Source organism: Phascolarctos cinereus, unplaced genomic scaffold (genome assembly GCF_003287225.1).
Source record: "Phascolarctos cinereus isolate Bilbo 61053 unplaced genomic scaffold, phaCin_HiC Scaffold_2;HRSCAF=192, whole genome shotgun sequence".
In the NCBI taxonomy this organism is placed as follows: Eukaryota; Metazoa; Chordata; class Mammalia; order Diprotodontia; family Phascolarctidae; genus Phascolarctos; species Phascolarctos cinereus.
In genome coordinates this window covers 133302007-133324305 of record NW_027555625.1, presented here as the reverse complement: position 1 = coordinate 133324305, position 22299 = coordinate 133302007, and the positions used below count along the sequence as shown (strand labels likewise).

The window sequence follows — 22299 nt, the reverse complement described above, 5'->3', positions numbered from 1 at the left end:
CTGTCTCTTCCCTCCAGTCCATCCTCAACGTAACTGCACATATGGCTTTTTCCTTGTCCTCATCCTTTTTGATGTGGCTGATCACTTCCTCCTATATATGCTGTCCTCTCTGGGTTTTTATAACATTTCTCTGTGTTGCTTCTCCTCCTAGCTTCCAAAGATCTGTCCTAGGTGCTAATATGTATTGTCTTCCCCTACTGTACACACACACACACACACACACACACACACACACACACACACACACACACCTAAGTGCATATACACATATGCACTTACATATATATGTATATATTTAATTTTCCTCTACTTACAACTATCATAATTCAGGCCTACATTACCTCTTGCCTGAACTACTGATCTAGCCTTCGAAGTATTCTCCTCTGCCGTAAGATTCTACCCACTCCAAACCATTTTCCATACAGGCACTGAAATGTAGGTCTGACTATGCCACCCCTACTCCCTCACTGCCTTTTAATAGCTGGCATTTATGTAGAACTTTATAATTATTATCTCATTAAACCTTCATATTATTATTATTCTCATTTTACATACTTAAAAACTGAGGCAGACAGAGGTTAAGTGACTTGCCCAGAGTCACACAGCTAGTAAGTGTCTGAAGCTGGACTTCAGACCCAGGGTTCTATCTACTGTGCCATTTAGCTGTCTCTCTTCAATAAACCTCGGTGGCTCCCTATTACCTCGAGAATCAAGCAGGCAGTACCCTGGCATTTAAAATTCTTCACAATTCAGCTCTTCCCACTTTTGCAGTCACCTTGCCCATATTCTTCCTTCTACTTTAAATTGACTCACTTGTGTTTTCTCAATCAGGATATTCCAACTTCTCTCACAGTGCTTTTGCCCTGAATGTCTTCAATGCCTGGGATGCTCAAATCCTGACTTCTACAGGTCTTTCTAGATCTCTGTAACTTCCGGTGTCTTTCTTCTTAGATTGCCTTCCAGCTACTTTCCCTATCTGTGTTCTCTATACTAGTCATTCCCTTGCTGTCTCTTCCTTTACAATGTAAGCTCTTGGAAGGCAAGGTCTATTTTGGCCTTTCTTTGTACCTCTAGTGCTTAGAACAGTGTCTGGTGGTCAGTTAATATTTAATTAAGAAGTGTTCATTAATTTGACTTCTCAAGGTTATGCTCTTCTGGCATAGCCTTTGAGAGAAGCTATTCATTTCCATGGCAGCAAGGTAGCACAATGAATAGAGGCCCTGGCCTATTTAAATCTGGCCTCAGATACTCAGTAGCTGTGTGATCCTGGGCAAGTCACTTAACTCTGTCTCAGTTTCCTCGTCTGTAAAATGAGCTGGAGAAGGAAATGGCAAACCACTCCAGCATCTGTGCCAAGAAAATCCCAAATGAGGTCACAAAGAGTCAGACATGAGGGAAACAACTGAACCCCAACAACAGTGGGAAATAAGTATTAGAATTGGTATGCTTTGCCCAATATAGCAGGACGGTCAAAATGGTGTTGAATAAGTAAGTGAATGAATGAATGACCAGCAACATCCATTTCCATATCACATTGAAATATTAGGGAAATTTTATTATATATACGTATGAGACACTGTTGCCTAGTGGATATAGTGCATTGGCCTTAGAGTCAGCAAAATCTGGGTTCAAGTCCTAATCCATACTGGCTCTGTGAACCTGGACAAGTTACTTAATCTCCTCATGCTTCCAGACAATTCTCTAAGTATAAATCACAAAGGAGTTGTTGATCTATAATAATAGAGGGGATTTCCCCATCAGGAGTTTCCTGTCACAATAAAAGTACAGGTCCTGTCCCCCATATGCTCTTATTTTTAAATCATCGTCATCATTATTATTAATTTGGAAGGACCTGTGATTTCATAGGTCTGGGGAATTCCTGGTGTGGCAACTCCCTCCATCTGGGAAGATTGGGAATTCTTCTGTAGTTAATACTCCTAGAGAGTCACTTGGGAACCCTGAGAGCTTGAATGACTTGTCTACATTCATATTGCTTCTATATGTCAGAGATGGGACTTGAACCCAGTTCTTCCTGATACCAAGGTTGGATATCAGTGTTAATTCTTCTAGAAGTACGAATATCTGTCTATATTTGTTTGTTCAGTCATGTTCAACTTTCCATGACACCATTTGGGGTTTTCTTGGCAGAGATACTGGAATGTTTTGCCATTTCCTTCTCCAGCTCATTTTACAGATGAGGAACTGAGGTAGACAGAGTTAAGTGACTTGCCCAGGGTCACACAGCTAATAAATGTCTGAGGCTGGATGTGAACTTACATCTTCCTGACTCCAGACTTGGCACTATTCCATCTAGCTACCCCTATATCTATAAGTCTCTCTCTCTGTCTATATATATATATATATATATATATATATATATATACATATATATATTATATAATAATATATATATATATATATATATATGTGTGTGTGTGTGTGTGTATACACACACACACACACACACACACACACACACACACATTGTTTAATACACACACACACACTTAACCTTGAAGTGACCCAGGCAGCACTCTAAGCTGATTTATGTTACTAGAGGGAATTGCCCTCACTGATGAAACTTTAAGTCTCTTCCCCTACCCAAGGACATCTATATTTATATGCAAACATTTCTTTATCTAACTTAAAGCCTCTTTTTCCAGTTTTAGGTTCTCTTATTCTGTCTCCAGCAGACACAAAGAGCAACTGGCCATCACCCAAATGCCATAATCCTCTATGTACTTGAGGTGTTATGAAGTTATACTTTTGCTTCATATCTCTTGGCTACATAATTCCAAATCCTTTAACCTTTACTCAAAACCTTTTTTTTTCATTTAACCAACTCCACAATAGTCTTATTTGGCCTCTCTGTTGTTTCACAGAATAGCCTGAAAACAGATAAGCAGCTTTGGAAGAATATGGAGTTGTTGCAATTAAATGAAACTTACTATTACTTGCATGTATGTATTTCTAACATTAAATGTACCACTCTGACTCGTTCTTTTAAAATTCCCCTAAGAAAATGACAATAACTAACAAATCACATGTATATGGCAATTTTAGGTTTCCAAAACACTTTCTTCACAAGAATCCTGCTCAGGTATTATTTCCACTATTTAAGGGTGAAGAAGCTGAAGTCTTGGTTGCTGTTCATTCATTTCATGTCTGACTCTTTGTGACCCCATTTGGGGTTTTCTTGGCAAAAACACTGGAGTGGTTTGGTATTTCCTTCTCTAGCTCATTTTACAGGCGAGGGAACTGAGGTAAACAGGGTTAAGTGACTTGTCCAGGGTCACACAGCTAAGAGTATGAAGTTGGATTTGAACTCAGGTCTTCCTGACTCCAGGCATGGTACTCTATTCACTGTGCTCCCTACCTTCCTTTAATTGAAGTTCAGAGAGGTGAAATTACAGCCAAAGAGCTACAAACTCTCTCTGTTTGCCACTGCTCTCCCCTCTCTCAGGATTTTAAGGAGCAGGATAGTGTGTGGTTTGTTGTGGTTGTTATGGTTGATTTGCCTGTCTTTGTATCCTCAGGGCCTGACATGGTGTCTATCACATAATTAATAAATGCTTATTGCTGGACTAAATTGGCCATCAACAGGTCCCGAGGTTCCTAGAACGATGAAGTGGTGTTGAATCAACAGCTTGGGGAGAGGATATTGAGATGTAGATTCTAGTTGTGGCACTGCCAGTCACTCAATAAGAATTTATTAAGCACTTACTGTGTGTCAAGCGCTTTGCTAAGAAGTAGTGATATAAAGAAAGGGAAAAGACAGTTTCTGTTCTCAGGGAGTTCATAGTGTATTAGAGGAGACAATAACGAAAACAAATATGTACAAACAGATATACATACATACACACAGACATATATATATATACACGTCTGTCTGTATGTCTGCATGTATAGTACACAATACACACACAGGATAAACTACCAGACTGAGGAGGTCCTTCAGCTCTTTGAGAACCAGTTTCCTTATTTATGACCTGAGGAAGTTGGATGAGATAATTTAAGGACTATTTTAACTCTTAAGTCCCCTTTGTTCCTTGTTTTCTTTTCTTACTCTTAGACTTCTCACCGTCAGAAAGGCTGGAAGGCCAAGACAGAAAATGATAAAATGATGCCATTTGTAACTACAGGGTCCATAAGTATCTACCATAATTTTGTGTCCAAAGTGATTAAGGTTCCAGGTAATCATCTGATCCTTGAATACAATGCTTACCACCTTCTCTAAAACACTGATAAAAAAAAAAGTTTTATGGAATGCCTAGAACATTTCTTAGAAAAGATTGGATTGACCTGGTCTTGCATGGATTATTTACCTCGTAGTCAATCAGCCAATCTACTAAAGTAATGGTTTGAAAGAAGTTCAAAGGAATCCTAGAAAAGTAGGAAACCTACTACAAGTTGCTCAGGAACTGTTTGCTAAAAGGAGTATACAATTGAGTTTGCCCACCTCATTTGCTCTCATTTTTGCTTGCAGACTTTACCGCTTGGGGTAGGTGAAGACTTTCCCCAAAGGATAATTCTATGACTTGCTTCATGTACCTGCCTATAAGCTGTCATTACACAGGAAAGAGATAGGTGTACAATTATTTGGTCAATTGACTAGCTGCTTTGACCACTGTAGGTAATTATTCTGAATAATTCATATTCTGATGTAGATTTTCAAGGGCCAGAATTTTTCTCATCATTTCCTTATATTTATAAGAAAGCCTATATCACCTTCATTTGTCTTTGTAAAGTCAGCTTCTCCGTAATAATCCTTATATGGTCACTGTGAGCTCGCATGGTTTCCTCAAGAAGAGGTCAGAATCATAGTGACTAGATATATCTCTAATCTCTGAGAATTTGTAGACTGCTTAATGTGAATTATCTCATTTGAATCTCACAGGAACCTTGTAGATAAGTGACACAGGAAATGTTATTTTTTCAAGGCTGAAATTATTATATTTTAAAAATTTTAATTTATTTTTGTTACATTTTAGTTCCGATCTGTTTCCCTTTCCCTCCCCACCCTGAACTAGAGAAGGCCACCATTTGACATAGGACCTTTGTAGCTGATTTGAGTATTTGTAATACTCAGAATTACTTAGTCATTCATGATGATTCTTCAACCAATATTGCTGTTACTATATACTTGGTTCTGTGTGCTACTGGAATTATTAAACTCATTTTATAGATGAGCAAACCAAGGCTCAGAGAGATTAAATGACTTTTTTATGTACACTAAGTATCAGAGGCAGTACTCAGACTGAGGTCTCCCAGTCTCTTAAATTCAGCACCATATTACTCTACAACATCCGGCTTCTTTCATGCCAGATTAATCTCATTTCCTTCCCCTCCCCTCCCCCAGCAGGTTTCCTGGGCTCATAGATCAGGGAACTGTGGGAGGCATAGCATACCTAGATTTCCAGATGGCATATGATAAAGTCTCTTACATTGTCCTTGCAGATGAGATGAAAAGCTGTAGCCTGGAAATTGTGTAGTTCAACAAATTCAGAGCAGCTGAAATACCTAGACACAAAGAGAATGATAAAAAAAAAATTGATGTTGGCCTGGAGGGAAGTCTCTAGTATAGTGTCTCTAGGCTCTGTCTTTTTCCTTGTTCTGTTTGAGATTATTATTAATGACTTGGTTGAAGGCATAAAGGACATGCTTATCAAATTTTCAGATGACACACAACTGGGAAGGAGAATTGACATATGGGTTGAGAGAACCAAGATTCTGAAGCTCTTGACAAAGTGGAATATTGGCTTGAATCAAACAGGATGAAATTTAATGGGAAGAGGGCAGCTAGATGGCACAGTGGATATAGCACCAGCCCTGGAATCAGGAGGACTTGAGTTCAAAACCAGCCTCAGACACTTACTACTGTGTGATCCTGGGCAAGTCACTTAACCTTGATTGCCTCCAAAAAAAAGAAAGAAAGAAAGAAATTTAATGAGAAGAAATGTAAAGAGAGGTATGGTCAGATAGCATTTTGTTCTATAAGGATCTGAGGGATTTTGTGGACTTCAGACTGAACACTGATATGCAACCAAGTGATCTATTACAATCTTCGACTGTATTAAGAGGACAGTTTCTAGGATTAGGGAAGAAATAGTGCTATTGTGTTGCCTTCATTAGACCATATGTTGAGAATTATTTTAAGTTCTAGGTACCTCATTTTAGGAAGGGTGATAATAAACTGGAGAAAATCCAAAGGAGGACAAGCGGCATAATTTATAGAGCATGCTATTTGAGGATTGATTGAAATAACTGGTGATCTCTGGCCTGGAGAAGAGAAAATTTTATTTGAAGGTCTAGCATATGTAAGTGGGATTAAACTTGTCCTTTTTGCTTGTAGAATGCAGAAGAACTAGTAAGAGTGGCTTGAAGTTACAAAGAGCAGATTTGGGTTTAACTTGGGAGTTGGAGAGAAGAGATGATTTTCAAGCAATGAGAGCTGTCCAAAAGTGCAAGAAACTTGGTGGTAGTGAGGGAAGATTGGAGGTCTTTGAGGAAAGCTGCATGATTATTTGTTGAGGAGGAGGTTCTTGTTTATGTACAGATTGGACTAGATGTCTTCTGATGTTTCTTCCTTCTCCATGATTCTGGAGGTCTGGTGCCATGATTACTGACTTAAGTATTGGAAGGAATTCAAAGAGAGTCTTGGCACATTTTACTTGGCCCTGGAGGGTAGAACTAGTGGTAATAGGTGGAAGCTATAGGGAAGTATATTTCAACTAAAAATGAACAATTTGAGTTGCTCAAAAATGAATTGAGCAACTTTGGGAGGTTTTCAAGATAGTCTAGATGGGCTATTATATGAGGGATTCCTGCTGAAATAACAGTTGGATGTGAAATAGTCCAAGATTACTTTCAGCTTTCTAATCAATTTCATTCAACAAGCATTTATTAAATACCTACTGTGCTAGATAGGTGCTAAGACCATAAAGAAAAGTAAAATATAACCTCAAAGAACTTAGATTCTATTAGATTTGAGATTCTATGACTGTTTTAAGGAGGAAGGATTTCCATAAGTCTTTGAGATGACAAGATCCTTGTGCAATTAACATTGATATAATGGAGCACCACTTTTTGGTGAGATGTTGAAGGCAAGATCCAGAGTTATTGGAGCAAACACAAATTAAATACATGAACCCTCACTATGACATTCACTCAAATGCATGCAAGCCACTAGAATCATTACTCTGAGATCAAAGATGAAGAGGTAGAGAAGACCATCTAGTCAGCCTCAATATTTTATGGTCAGGTAGGTGGTGCAGTGGATAAAGATCAAGACCTGGAGTCAGGAAGACTCATCTGCCTGAGTTCAAATATGGCCTCAGACACTTACTAGCTGAGTGGTCCTGGGCAAGTCACTTAACTCTGTTTGCCTCAGTTTCCTCATCTGTCAGATGAGCTGGAAAAGGAAATGGCAAACCACTCCAGTATCTTTGCCAAGAAAAAATAGGGTCATGAAGAGTCAACATGAACATGAAAAATGACTTAACAGCAACCATATTTTATAGATGAGAAAACTAGGGCCTAGAGGTATTAAGTGACTTGTCTGAGGTCTCAGAGGTAGTAAGTGACAGAGGTCAGATTTGAACCCAATTCTGTAGGCTCTAAAGTCAGTATTCTCTCTGCTATACCATCTTGCCTCTCACAAATAAATAGCAACAGCACAAATTATACTGTAATAGGCACAGACGTGGTGTGAACAAAATGCTGGGAGGGATTTAAGGAAGTGGAGATCAACTCAGTAGAAAATATGACTTTTCAAATATTAATTCAACAGATCTATTCAAGAGTAGAAACATAGCTAATGCCCAAATATACAGCCCTAATTTTGTACTCAGAAGAGTTGGGTTCAAGGCCAGGCTTTTCCACTTATAGCTCTCTGGCAAGTCATTTAACTGCTTGGAGCCTCAATTTCCTTATCTGTGAAATGGGGATTATAATAAACACCTACCCTGTCTATGTATCAAGGTCAATCTATAAACATTTATTGAGAACTGGAGATACAAAGAAAGGCAAAAGACAATCCCTGCTGTCAAAGAGCTCCCAGTTTAATGGGAATGAAAATGTGTAACCATCTATGTGCAAAAAAGACATATATATATATGTGTGTGTGTGTGTGTGTGTGTGTGTGTGTGTGTGTGTGTATGTATATATACAAATTATGCACAACATACATATATACATACACATATATATGTGTGTGTGTATATATATATGTGTGTGTAAACACACATGCAGGATATTTCAGTATTGTTATCTTGGCAGCTAGAAGCTAAGTAATGTTGTGAATAGAGTTCTGGGCCTGGAGGCAGGAAGATTTGAGTTCAAACTCACCCTGAGACACTTACTAGCTGTGTCACCCTGGACAAGTCACTTAATCTCTGTTTGCCTCAGTCTTTTCAGTTGTAAAATGTAGTTAATAATAGAACCTACTTCACAGAATTGTTTTGAGGGTAAAACAAGATAATATTTGTAAAGTGCTTTGCATGGTGACTGGCACAAAATAGGCATTTAATAAATGCTTATTCCTTTCCCTCCCCCATTTCCTCTGTGAGGATCCAGTGAAATATCTGCAAAACACTAGGTAAACTGTTAAGCTCTCTAAACCCAGGGGCCATTATTCTGATGATGATTATTCTTGTGGACACCTACTTACATAATCATTTCAATCTCTCCTCCCTCCAAAGTTTATCATTTGTGAGTTCATTGCATTATGTAACCTAACAAGGAAGTAAAATAGAAGACAGCCAAGCCTTGGTTTCTCTGCCCGCACTAGATTCCCATGAGCATTTAGACCTCGACTCCCTCATATCTTCAGGTTTTAGAAGTCAGAGAATTCTCTTCAATTCTGTTTCCATGTCACAGTGGAAACTTGAAAAGGGATATCTCTTTCATTTTCCCAGTCTTTTGGAAAGTTTTATTCAATACTGATCTTCAAAGATTTTGTTTCTATGGATGCTAGACATATTTCAGACATTTAGACACTAATCAGTGAGTGAAACAAAGGATGATTATTCTTTATTAACAAAAAGCAATGCCCTATGGATTCTACTTTAATAAGACTGATAATCTATGGATATGGCATGGGTGAAAAGGCAATTTCCATTAATAGTCTGATTATACTTAGAATGTTAGTACCAAAATGGAACAGGAGTGATGCCATGGTGATCTCACTCTCTGTTTACTCTTGCCATGTGTTCAATGTCACATATTTTAAAATATCAAATACGTGATGTTGCTCTTATAAATGGCATTTGTTGTTTTCCTTCTCGTTTTTGTTGTTGTGAAATGTCATCTTTTTTAAAAAAATAAGAGCAGGATTGTAGGATTTAGAGCTGAAAGAGATCTTAAGAGTCCAGCCAGTCCAATACAAGTTCTACAGAGGAAAAAGATGAGGGCCCAAGAGGTTAAAGGACTTGGCGCCAGAGGTCATGCAGGTATTAATTATTAGAGCTGGAACTCAAGCCTGCTCCTCCTTTGGTTCCAAATCCAGTATTCTTTCTACCACACCGAGCCAATTCAATTTGTTATTGAACACTTATTAAGCACCTGCAAAATATTCAAGGCACTATAATAGGGATGGGAATACAAAACAAAACAAAACAAAACTTTTCCCTCCAAGGACTTTATGGTCTATTATAAGGAAGCGGAATATAAAAATGGGTAACTATGCATAAGTAATATGAGGAAGCATTAGAAAGATTTCATGTGGCCTCATAGGACAAATCTGGGAACAGTTGCTGAAAATTGAAGAAAGGTGTAGTTCTGCTCAAAATAAGGAAATTCTTCCTGATAATTAGAGCTGTCCAAAAAATGAAATGAGTAACTATTGAACTTGCTTCTCACTGTATGTTTTCAAGCATAGTCCAGATGGAATATAGCAATTGGAGTTAAAGCATTCTGAGGCTCCTTCCAGGACCCAGTTAAATACAAGAAGGCTTTATTAAGCTACTACAAGAAGGGATGAAGTAAAGGTTTTCTGTAGGAGCTAGCATCTTCACTGAGCTAAGCATTGTTAACAAAAGACCCCCAGGCTCATTAAGGCACCTGAAATGAAACAGAGTCCAATAGGCCAATTAAAAGCATTTATTGTCTAAGAAGAAGTTGTTAGGGAGAGGAGAGGGAGAGAGTTCTCAGCTGCTCAAAGGGAAATGGAAAAGGGGTGAGATATATTGTTTCTAGAGGCTTTCAAGCAGGGATTGGGCTTAAAGGTCAAGGGATGTCTATCGACACAATAGGCCGGTATGTTTAGAAAATCTCAAACAAGGTCTTGAGTCTGTAGCTTCTGTCCAAGGTTGCCCTTGAGCTGAACAAGTCTTGTTCTGTGGTTTCTGGCACCTCAGGTATCTCCAGATTTGGCTAGAGTTCTCTCACAAAGGATCACTGGTATGTCAAGCGTCTCTGAGCCTCAGAAACCCTTCTGACTGGCTGGCTGTTGTGTTACTCCAGTGTCCTTTTCCCGAGTGAAGAAAGGAAGTTCTAACATATAGTCATTTACAGGGCCCATGTTCGCAGTATTTTAAGAGGAAAGGGTAGGAGGGAGACATTGTAGAGATTTTAGTAGTCATAAGATTAAGATGTAAAGCTGGAAATGATCTGAGATAATCTTATCCAAGCTTGTCTTTTCACAGTTAAGGAAACTAAGGTGAAGTCTCTTTCTTGAGATCACACAGGTAGGAATTGGTAGAGCCTAGATTCAAACCCAGGTCCTTTGACTCCAAATTTATGACCTTTCCAGGGTACCACACTGATTCCTGTCTCTAAGCACATTTTAGGGAAGGGAGAATATTCCTGGTATTTTTTTTTTCATCTTTTCTTTACAGGGAATGCTAGCAAGGAGCAGAGAGTGGAGCACAATGAAGGCGCCCAGCTTGAAGAACTACGGGGTAAGGCTTCAAGATCTATGAGCCAGTGCTTCCTTACTGCTAGGCAGCCTTCACTATAGATTCTACAGCATTGACTCCCAAACTCTTATGGTTGATGATACTGCTTCCTCCTGCTTGGTCACACAATGTCAATGGACATTTTGTCCTCAAGGAGTTAAGGCTTACCAGATGGTAAATCCATCCAGTTACATAGTTATTAAATGATGCAGTGTGGTCCACTCAGTTTCTAGGACAAGTAGTCAATAAGGATTTATTAAGCACGTACTATGTGTCAGGGACCGTGTTGGGCACAGGGAATACAAAAAAAGGCAAAAGACAGTCTTTGCCCTCAAGCACCTTACAATGTAATGGGGGAGAGAGAATAAAAATAACTATATGCCAACAGGGATTCTTAGGAAATAGTCAACAGAGGAGAGGCACTAGGATGGGGGAATGGGTAAGCAAGGCTTCCTATAGAAGGAGCAATTTTAGCTGGGACAGAAGTGACGAGTGTCCTGATACCTCAGGCAGGGTATCTTTATAGGGAAGCAGGTTTCTTGGTATTTCCAAGATGATGTGCTTGGATTCAGTCTCATGAATCATGGGAAGGAACGTGCCAGCTGAGCTAGTCACTTGTGAGTCACTTACTGAATCACCCAGCAGTACCATGCAAAGAAAGGTTTGAGTAGATGTCACCCCAACCACCTCGTTACCTTGTCATTTTCCTGCTAATGTTTGTCTGAGTAGTGGGCACAAGGCACAGAAAGCATGATTGTGGCCAGTCTCAAATAATTAGTAAGTTTCAGAGGCAAACCTAAGTTTGCTGTCTTGAGTCCAGGACTTCATCTCTAATTCTAAATTATAGAGGGGGTAAAAAAAGCAACCCATTGCTTTAGCTTTCACGTTTGGAAAGAACTTTCCTGATAGTAATAATAGCAAATAATAGTTTGGATTTATGTAGGTCTTAAAGTTTTATGACACACTTTACAAATATTATCTTCTGTTATCTTTACAACAACCCTGGGAGGTAGGTGCTATTATTATCCCCATTTTATAGATGAAGAAACTGAGGCCAATGGAGATCAATGACTTGCCTAAGGGTCACACAGTCAAGAAGTGTTGGAGTCCAGATTTGAACTTAGATCTCCGTAACTCTATTTCCAGAATATGGGTAGCTCAAATATTATAAGCACCAAGTCAAATCAAGTCAACAAGCATTTATTAAGTACTTAAAGTGTACCAGGTACTGTGCCAAGCACTGGGGAGACAAAGAGAGGTGGAAATAGCCTTCAGGAGTACATAGTCTAATGGGGGGAGGGGACAACATCCCAAAAACCCATCACTATTTTACAGATGAGGAAATTAGTTCTCAAAAAAGATACAATGACATGGCCAAGGTCACACTGCCAGTAAATAACAGAGCTAAGATTTAAACCCATGTTTTTGTTTTTTTTAATTCCAAGAACAATAATCTTATTATATATTTAGCAGAGATTGCTGGAGCTGGAAGGAAATAAAGAGATGAGGTGGAAAGAGACCTAGGTTCCAACACAGGTTCAGTCACTATCTGTGTGACCTTGGGCAAGTCTTTCATCCAATTTGGGCTTCAATTTCTCATCTGTAAAATAAGAGTATTGGATTAGATGACTCTGAAGGCTTCTTCCAGTCCTAAAATCTATAAATTTATAGTCCAAAACCTTATTTTATAACTGAGGCAACAAGCCTCAGAGAGGGGAAGAGATTTGCCCAAAATTCAGCCAGTTGGTTGTAGAGACAAGAATTAAATCCAGGTCACCTGGCTCTTAATGCTGTGTTCTTTTCATATGAGACCTTGTGTTTAAAACTCATCCACAGGACATTACAGTTAGATGTTCATCATGCAAATATTTGATCCTCAATTTTAAGTCTTTGCAAAACAAAAAAATTTTAGGGTATAATGTAAAAGGGCCAGAAAGACCCAATCAATCCACCATTAGACTATCTATCCTAGGGGTGGGGAACCTGCAGCCTCCAGGCCACATGTGGCCTTCTAGGTCCTTGGGTGTGGCCTTTTGACTCAGTTCAAGTTTTACTGAACAAATCCTTTTATTAAGGGGATTTGTTTTGTGAAGTTTGGATTCAGTCAAAGGGCCACACCCGAGGACCTAGAGGGCCACATGTGGTCTGGAGGCTGCAGGTTCCCTACCCCTGAGACTATCTACAAGATAGTTTTCAGGGAAGAACCAAAACAATAATATTTAAAAAGTTTTTATATGGCATTCAGGGTGAGGAGAAAATTACCATATATTTGTACATGTTACTTAATACCAAGACAATGAAAATTAGAAACATGCAAAGGTGATTTCTGACAATGGAACTAAACTAATCAAATATTACCTTTCTCCAGTGTACAATAAATTCTTCTCTCATCCCTATATGTGTTCATTCATTCATTCATTAATTCAATAAGCTTTCATTAATCAACCACTATCTGATAGTCAACATGGTAGGTGCTAAGTATACAAAGAGAAAAAAGAAATAGTCTCTGCCCTTTGTTGAAAGAGGGGATGGAGAATTTTTAGAAGCAGATGGACAAGTAAGTGAGGGGATCAAGATAGGCCTTGTTTAGGAAGTGACACTTAATTGCAAGCCTTGAAGGAACCTAGGGATCCTGTAAGGTGGAGGTGAAAAGGCCTTGCATTCCGGACTGCAATGGGCTAGAGACCAGAGATGGAATGCCTTAGAAAGGGAACAAGGCACAGGCCAGTTTGGCTGGAACAATGAGTAAAGGCGAGTGATATGCAGTAATTCTGGAAGGGTCGGCCAGAGTTAGATTACGAAGAGCTTTAAATGTTAAACGGAAGGACTTATTCATCCCAGAGACAAGAAAGAGGAAGCTACTGGAGCTTCCTGAGCAAAGAACCTTCTTGTACCAAAGTTTTTCTGACTCCATATGCAGTGAACAGACCAACAAATGGGTACATGGATGGATGAATATATAAAAGAACAGATGTTTGTGCTGTATTTAACTCATCTGACCCTCACAACCTTGGGCTTCTCACATTTGTCCAATTCCCTTTCTTTCATCATACACTGTCTTTCTCTGTCCCTTAATCCTTGGTCAGCATCTGATGGGTTTACATGCAAGAACATACACTAAAGGAAACCTGAATCTGGATTTTCGTGGGAGAGGAAACAGTAACAAAATACTTAGAAGAAAAATGAAATGTTGAGCAGAATTAATTAAGTGAAGCTCAGAATGTTATAATAATAAATGACATAGTATTTTAAAATTTACAATGCTTTCTTCATAAAAGCCCTGGATTTAGATTATAAAAATATTATCCTCATTTTATAGGTGAAAAAGCTAAGGTCAAGGAAAAGTAAATGATTTACTCAAAGTCACATGACCAAAAAATGGCAGTGGTGACTTGAACACAGATCCTCTGATCTAAATAAAGTACCCTGCCACTGCATCATCTTGCCTGTGTTATAATTCATAAGGCAAGGCATGCTTTTTTTTAAAAAAATGAATTAGGTACTATCGCCTCATTTGATAAACGGTGAATTTTGTATCATTCCTGGTAGTATATGATTTTTTTTTTTTGCTTTTTGGTGAGGCAGTTGGGTTTAAGTGACTTGCCCAGGGTCACATAGCTAGTAAGTGTCAAATGTCTAAGGCTGGACTTGAACTCAGGTCCTCCTGATTCCAAGGCCAGAGTTCTATCCACTGGGCCACCTAGCTGCGGTAGTATATGATAAGAAGATTGTTGTTCAGTTGTTTCGATTGTGTCTGACTCTCTATGACCCCATTTGGGGTTTTCTTGACAAATATTAGAGTGGTTTGCCATTTCCTTCTCCAGCTCATTTTGCAGATGAGGAAACTGAGGCAAACCAGATTAAGTGACTTGCCCAGGTTCACATAGCCACTAAGTGTCTCAGGCCAGATTTGAACCCAAGATGATGAGTCTTCCTGACTTTAGGCCCTGCACTTTATCCACTGTGCCACCTAGCTTCCTTGCTATATAGAAGGCATCAATTGATAAAATCAATTTATTTCATCTAAAAGATGATATTAAAGAAGATGACTGGGGTTGGGGGAAGAGGTGTAGCCAATGGTTAGTCTGTGACCCAAGGGGTCACTTCAGATCAAAGGTCTGATCCTCAGTTCAGTTGGCTCAGAAATATCACCCCTTCCATTCACCCAGAGGTACACAGGCTCAGTCATACAAATCCATGCTACCTAAACCAAAAAAAAAATGAATTGTAAAGTGGACTATCAATTTATTAGCATAAAATTCGAATTTCCTCAAGCCTTTGCATGGGACTGTTCTATCCTAGAAATAGGTCTACTCCAGAAACCAAATTGTAAAAGAGAAGATTGGTTGGTGATCAGAGAAGCAGAGCAAAATACATTTTTAAAGGGATATTTTAGTCATGCTCCTGAAAGTGGATGGATTTCCCTTCTGTAATCTAGGGATATCATTTCTTGGAATGGCCTGCTACTGCAGCTTCCTAATGACCTATCTTTATGTTGCTTCTTATTAACTTCAGTTTTAGAAGGTAATACGTTCTGACCTTGTCTCTAAATTCCAGTGTATCCTGTTTGAAAGGTTGTGCACATGTGTATGCATGCCAATCTAGCGAAAAGTAAATTGATACTTCAAAACCACCAGTTCTTCAGATTGTGAACTTTGGATCTTTTCCCCATCATAGCACCCCCCCCATAATGTATTTTCCACGAATTATTATCAGTTATGCCTATTTGAATCTACTTATTTTTTACACCTCAATGAGATGTATAAGCTTTGTAATAGTAAGAGATCACATGTTTATAAAACCTTCAGGTTCACATGGCAATTTACATGCTTTATCTTCATTTAAAACTTACAACACTTCTGTGAAGTAGAGATATTCTTATCCCCATTTTACAGATGAGCAAACTGAGACAGAGAGATTAAGTGGTTAAATAGTTAGCAGGTGACAGATTTAGGATTGGAAACCAAGGATCTGCCTCCTGACTCCAACTTCCATAGTTAGTCCATTGAAGCTCTCAGGGTATGATCTAGGGAAATTTTGTAGCCCCTTAGAGCCTTTCAGCAGGACCATGAAGTCAAAAGTATTTTCTTAATAATATCAACTGTTTTCATATCTATTAGAGTAAGTATTAGAAAATAAAACCCCACATTAAAGAGCTCTTTGGGGAGGTTCTCAATATTTTTTTAAGATTCTAAAAACTAAGATCAAAAGTTTGAGAACCACCGCCCTAGACCATGTTTCCTCTATGAGGTCAGAGGATTTTGTAAACTCCATGAGGATATTAAATACAGCAAGTATTTAATAAGTATTTATTGAATGAATCAATGAACAAATGAATGGTAGGTTGCATTTTGCTGGTATCACCTTCAAGATCCTAGTAGCATAGTCCCCAAGGACCAGACCACCATAAAACATCAAAGTAAACTTTTGATAAATATTTTTATTATTAACAGTAACCCTTCTGAACCATGATATTACAACAGTAGTTTTCTGCATTCCAAGATGAAAATACTTTACTAAAAAGCCTTTAAGAAAAAAAATGAAGCAATAAAGTTGTTTTCTCAAGTGCATCTCACATACATTGTTTTGGTCCCAAAACTTCTGATCCGAAGGAATCTCTGGAAGGAAGGCAGAAAAAAAATTCTGAGTTTACTCCCATCATACCAAAAGATGTCTTCTAAGAAAATGTCATTTGCTAAATAATTACTTCTGTGTCAGGCATTTTATCTAAAAGAGAAAGACCTAATTAAAAGTAATTTGTAAGCTAGGTGTGCTGATTAAGTGTTAATTGTGCTCTGGAATATAACAGTATTACCCCAGTTCTCAGTCTCTCTTTTAAGCAAACCCATTTTTTATTGTTTTGGCAGCTGCATTCCAACATTGCAGAAACACACTGAGAGGAGCAAGCAGCAGCTATGTTGCAGTATGACTAAATAGATCATGTGAGAATTTGCTTTTTGTCCTCAAGACATTTTGGATCTGAATAATTTTTTTTTTCAAAAGGAAAATCAAATCCTGTTCAGAATATGACAAATATTCAGGAGATGGGGAACAGAAGCAAAAGGTCCTGTTTGGGTGACCACTATTATTCCAAAGCCTTTGGAGAGGCAGCCTAACATGGGGAAACAAGCACTGAACTATGAGTCAGGAGACTTGGGTTCAGCTCCCAGCTCCTCCCCTCGTTAGACCCTAGGAAAGTCTATGAACTGCTGTGGATGACCTCAAAGGCTTCTTCCAGCTCAAATATTCTGTAACTTCATGATTTTAAAAGAATCCTGAGAAATGGCCTTGGCAGTCTTTGTTCTTGACTTTCCCTTTAAATTCATATTCTCTGCATCTAGACCAGATTGTAAGCACGCAGACTGACAATACTTTAGATCAATAACAGAAACTGTCCATATCTTGAAATGCTGTGGCTTGTGATAAATTTCTTATCAATTTAGAAAAGAAATATCTACTCCTGCATACTCTGGCAATCCCTGCAAATTTTCTTCTCCCTGCCTCCCCTACCCACAAAACAAAACAAAACAAAAATTTACTTGAAGCATCAACTAGAAAAGTAATTTTTAAAGTAGTCAATCTCTCTCTCTCTCTCTCTCTCTCTCTCTCTCTCTCTCTCTCTCTCTCTCTCTCTCTCTTTCTCTCTCTCTCTTCCTTTCTCTTTCCTTTCTGCCTCTCTTCTCCTTTCATCTCATCTTCCCTTTCCTCCTTCCTCCTCTTCTTCCTTCTCTTTCTCTCTCTGTGTTTCTCTCTGTGTCTCTGTGTTTGTCTCTGTCTCTGTCTCTCTCTTTGTCACACACACACACGTACACACATACACACACAGAATAAAATCGTTATAACTTCTTTTCCATGACTTAGAACCATAGAATCACAAAATGTTAGATCTGGAAGGGATTTTAGAATATCAAACAAAATAGAATGCTGGAATTGGAAGGAAACCTAGAATATAGACATAGAATGTTGTACCTAGAAAGAACCTCAGTAAGTAAAACACACACTGACAGCTCAAAATGACTTTAGACTGGGGCAGCTAGGTGGCACAGTGGATAGAACTCTGGCTTTGGAGTTAGGAGGATCTGAGTTCAAATCTGGCCTCAGACACATAACACTTACTAGCTATGGGATCCTGGGCAAGTCACTTAACCCCATTGCCTAAGAAAAACAAACAAAACAAATCATTTTAGACCAAAGGTTCTTAACATAGGGTCTGTGTATCCTTGGATATATTTCAGGGATTCTATGAACTTGGATAGAAAAGTATACAACTTTTTAATTTCAATATAATTACTTTCTTTTGCAATCCTATGTATTTTATTTTATACAACTAAAAACATAATTCTGAGATGGGGTCCATAAGCATCACCAGTCTGCCAGAGAGAGGCATGACACAAACACTAAGAACCTCTGCCTTAGAATATAGATACATATTTGAACTGCATTTTTTGGGGGGGGAGGAGGATATAGAGAATTCACAGGTAAAGAAACTTCCTCTACCATTGCAAGTCAGCAGCTTCCCTTGCATTTTATAGTCTCAGAGAGTTGCTTAGAGCAATAAGGAGTAAATAGCCAGCCAAAGCTCACATAGCCAGTATGTCTCAAAGGCAGAACTTGAACCCAGGCCTCTGTGGCTCCAAAGCCAGATCTGCATCCACGGTGCCAAGATGCCTTTCATAGAACATAGAAATCAATTCAAATCAACAATTATATAGTTAGTAAATGTCAAGGTTGAAAAGGAATTTAGGACGTAAAACAAAAAGAGTTAGAAGAAACAATATAACCCAGGCAGTTTGCCGTGGTGGAAAGTACATTGGACCTGGATTTTGGGGAGAATTGGATTCATACACCACCTCTGACTGTGGATGACCACTGGGCAAGTCACTTAATCTAAGCTTCAACTGTCTCATCTATAAAATGGAGATAAGTTAGTATATCATGGGCATCTTCCTAAACATACCTCGTACCCAATGTTCCTCAAACATCATTCTATCCTAGCTTTCCAGGGTTGTAACTAGTGTAGAAGAAACCTGAATTTATCTAAGTACTTCATTGGGAACCCTTACCTCAGGCTAATGCCATGAAGATAAAGCTTGCTGTATGAAAGTCATTACATGTACTCCACCTTTTCCTAAGAAGACAGGACCTTCTATTCAGTAAGACATCCATCACTCTTCCCATTCCTGGCATCATTTTAGGCACCATTTTCCCTTCCCTCTTCCCCAAATGTGACTCAAATATCAGACAACAAGTTGCTAACATAATTAATTAGTGTAATTAATTAATATAATTTGCATTCATTTGGCATGGCCTGGTCTGAATGTCAGTAGCTGGAGGGGCTCCTCGGTCATCCTGGTAACAGCTCCAAGGTGCTTGCTTATCAGTGTCCCCTGCAGTAGGCTTACAGAGGCAAAACTGATTGTAGTTCTCCTTGTCATATCTACATCCCAGGGTGTTAATAAGGGTCAAGTAACATAATGTATAGATCACTTTGCAAACCTTAAAGCTCTATGTAAATGGCACCTATTATTATTTTCTTGACATATATATTATCATTATTATTCATATCAGTACCATTGATGGAGCTAGTTGGAGGGAGAAGCAGAGTTGGGAGACAGGAAGACTCGAGTGTGAATCCTGCCTCAGATACTTGCTAGCTGTGTGACCTTAGACAAGTCACTTAATCTTTATTTGCCTCAGTTTCATCATCTGTAAAATTGGGATAATAATAGCACCTGCTTCCAGGGTTGTTGTGAGGACAAAACGAGGTAATGTTTGTAAAGCACTTTACTAACCTTAAAGCACTATGTAAATACCATCATTATTGTTGTTGTTACTATTATTATTATTAAACTGGAAAGGCCTTTAGAGCATAGAACATAGAATAAGAACTAGAGGTGATCTTATGATTGTAAGGGCAGCAAGGGGCCTTAGAAAAGAGTCCATTAGAGGGAAATGGACCTTATAGATCATCTATTTCAGATCCATTTTGCAGAGAAGAAAACTGAGGCTCTGGTTGGGGAAGCAAATTGCCCCCAGTTATAGCACTACTAAGAAATCTGTCCTCATTTTTAAAGGATTTATTGAAGTCTCAGTTTTATCTCTAATATATTTAGGCTGTAGCAGGTAGCGATGTCTGAAATGAGACAGCAGGGCTCATTCACTAGTGCTTCACTTTCTCATTTTGTGTATTTCAAATAAAAATGAATTTTCACTTCAATGTTGATTTTGAAATAAATCTTTTTTTCAGAGTTTAGCAAAGGACATTGCATCTTTCCTCCAGGGGGTGGCTTGTTCCTTAGATTGTCAGGTCTTTGCATAACTCTATGAAAACTCAGCTATGAATAAATTATGAGGCCTTGGTAGCTGCTCAACTTCATTAAAGATGGGTTGGCAAAGACAATTGATGGATTAGTCTTAAGGAATTACAATGACAGTGTGCTCTCCATGGTCTCTGTCTCACTTGATGAAAACATAACTAAGGTTACTAGCCAGTAGGCCATTTCTACCTTTTTTGTGAATTCTTTATAATCGTAATAGTATCATTTTGTTAAGTCTGAAGGTCAATCTTAAGTTGTTCCATTTTCTACTGAGCAGCATTCTTATACAGGAAGGAAGAAGGAAGCTAGCAAGCAAACACTAAGTGCCTACTATGTGCCAGGCACTTTGCAAATAGTATCTCATCTGATCCTCATGATAACGCTGAGAGGTAGGTGCTATTATTATTCCCATTTTACAAGTTGAAGCACCTCAGGCAAACAGATGAAGTGACTTGCCCAGCATCACACAACTGGATTTGAACTCAGATCTTTCTGAATCCAGGTCCACCACTCGATTCACAGCATCACCTTGCTGCCTGATGTACTGGAAAGAACACTGAAACATAGTGTTCACTGTTATTATCTGGCCTTAGTTAAGGAAGATATTCTTTCTGGACTAGTCAGTTTCTTTTTTTTCTGTAAAATAATGGGCTTGTACTAGTTACCCTTTTTCCTGTTAAAAGCTCCTTCAGCAGTGTGGTGAAGCCTATGGACCCCTTTTCAAATATTTTGAAGCATTCTTAAATAAAGAAATGCTAAATTTCAGCTAGAGATTAGTAAAAGGAAAGATGTAGCTTCCTCCTCTTCCAAGTTCATGGACCCCCTGAAATCTACCAACAGATTCTTGGGGGTAGGGAGTCTGTGGACTCCAGATTTTGAATCTCTAGACTAGATGATTTCTAAGGTACCTTCTAGACCTAAGAATACAATCCTATGGATATTTTAGTTCCACAATATACCCTTGGGCAACTCTGTGGAGCATTCCGATCCTCAGTCTCCCAGCCATAAACTAGAGATATGAATACACTCTTTACCTCGCTGAGTTTACTGAAAATCAAGTGAGATCATGTACAGAAGTGACTATTAAGGGCTATATAAATATGAGCTATTATTATTGTGCATGACATTATTTTAATTAAGTACCTGTGCTTAATATTCAACTCTCAAGTTGCTATATTTGATTCTTGAGCTTTGTGACTAATGTGGGGGTATCTTTCAACTTCAGGTGTTGGGAAGAAAATGTAGGCAATCATGGCTTAATTATAGTCTTTATTTCTGAATGTTTTCTCTTGCAGAAACCCCCTTGAGTCCACTCAAGCCGCCCCACTCGGCCAGCACCCCAGGGGTGGCCATGTCTTCACCACATCGTCGAAGAGATTCAGACAGATACTGTCAGCTCTGTGCAGCCTGGTTCAATAACCCTCTGATGGCCCAGCAGCATTACGAAGGCAAAAAACACAAAAAGAATGCTGCCCGGGTGGACTTGTTAGAACAACTAGGGAAGACGCTGGATCTGGGGGAGTTGAGAGGTAAGGGGAATGAATTACTCAGGAGGAGAAGGTGGGGGCTCTAAGACAATGGGGATTATCTAGTTCTGGTGTTTCCTGTTCTGTGCCTTCTCCATCCTCAGACACTGAGTGGAAAATACCAGGGTCCTAGCCACCAGGTATATTGGGGCAGGAATGGTCACTGACATTCCTGTGCTATCTCATATAACTCTCACAACAACCCTGTGAGGTGGGTCCTGTAGGTATTATGATCCCCATTTTACAGATGAGGTAAACATGGTTCATAGAGGTTCAGTGACTTGCTAATGGGCACACTGACTTGGGTCAAAGGCTGGGTTTCAACTAAAGTATTCCTGACTCCAAGTCCTGGGCTTCATCCATTCATTACCTCACACTGCCTCTAGACCAGGGAGTCTTAACCTGGGACCTGTAACCTTGCCTTTTTAACATTAGAAAACTGTCTATGATATATATGTATAATAATTATAACTAGCATTTCTATCGTGCTTCCCAGGCATTGTACTAAGTGATTTTTACAAATATTATTTTAGTTGATCCTTCCTTACAACCCTGCAAGGT

At 38.8% G+C, this 22299-nt stretch overlaps 1 protein-coding gene across 3 annotated transcripts in view; it reads left to right on the top strand.

Annotated features, from left to right (window-relative positions):
- ZMAT4 (zinc finger matrin-type 4) overlaps positions 1 to 22299 on the top strand; it is a 732744-nt gene that overhangs the window by 317050 nt on the left and 393395 nt on the right. For all 3 annotated transcript variants that reach the window (XM_078149597.1, XM_078149596.1, XM_020969655.2), the window contains 2 exons: positions 10836 to 10898; positions 21508 to 21741. In XM_078149597.1, the coding sequence (XP_078005723.1) occupies positions 10836 to 10898; positions 21508 to 21741 (297 nt within the window). The remainder of the gene's footprint in view (positions 1 to 10835; positions 10899 to 21507; positions 21742 to 22299) is intronic.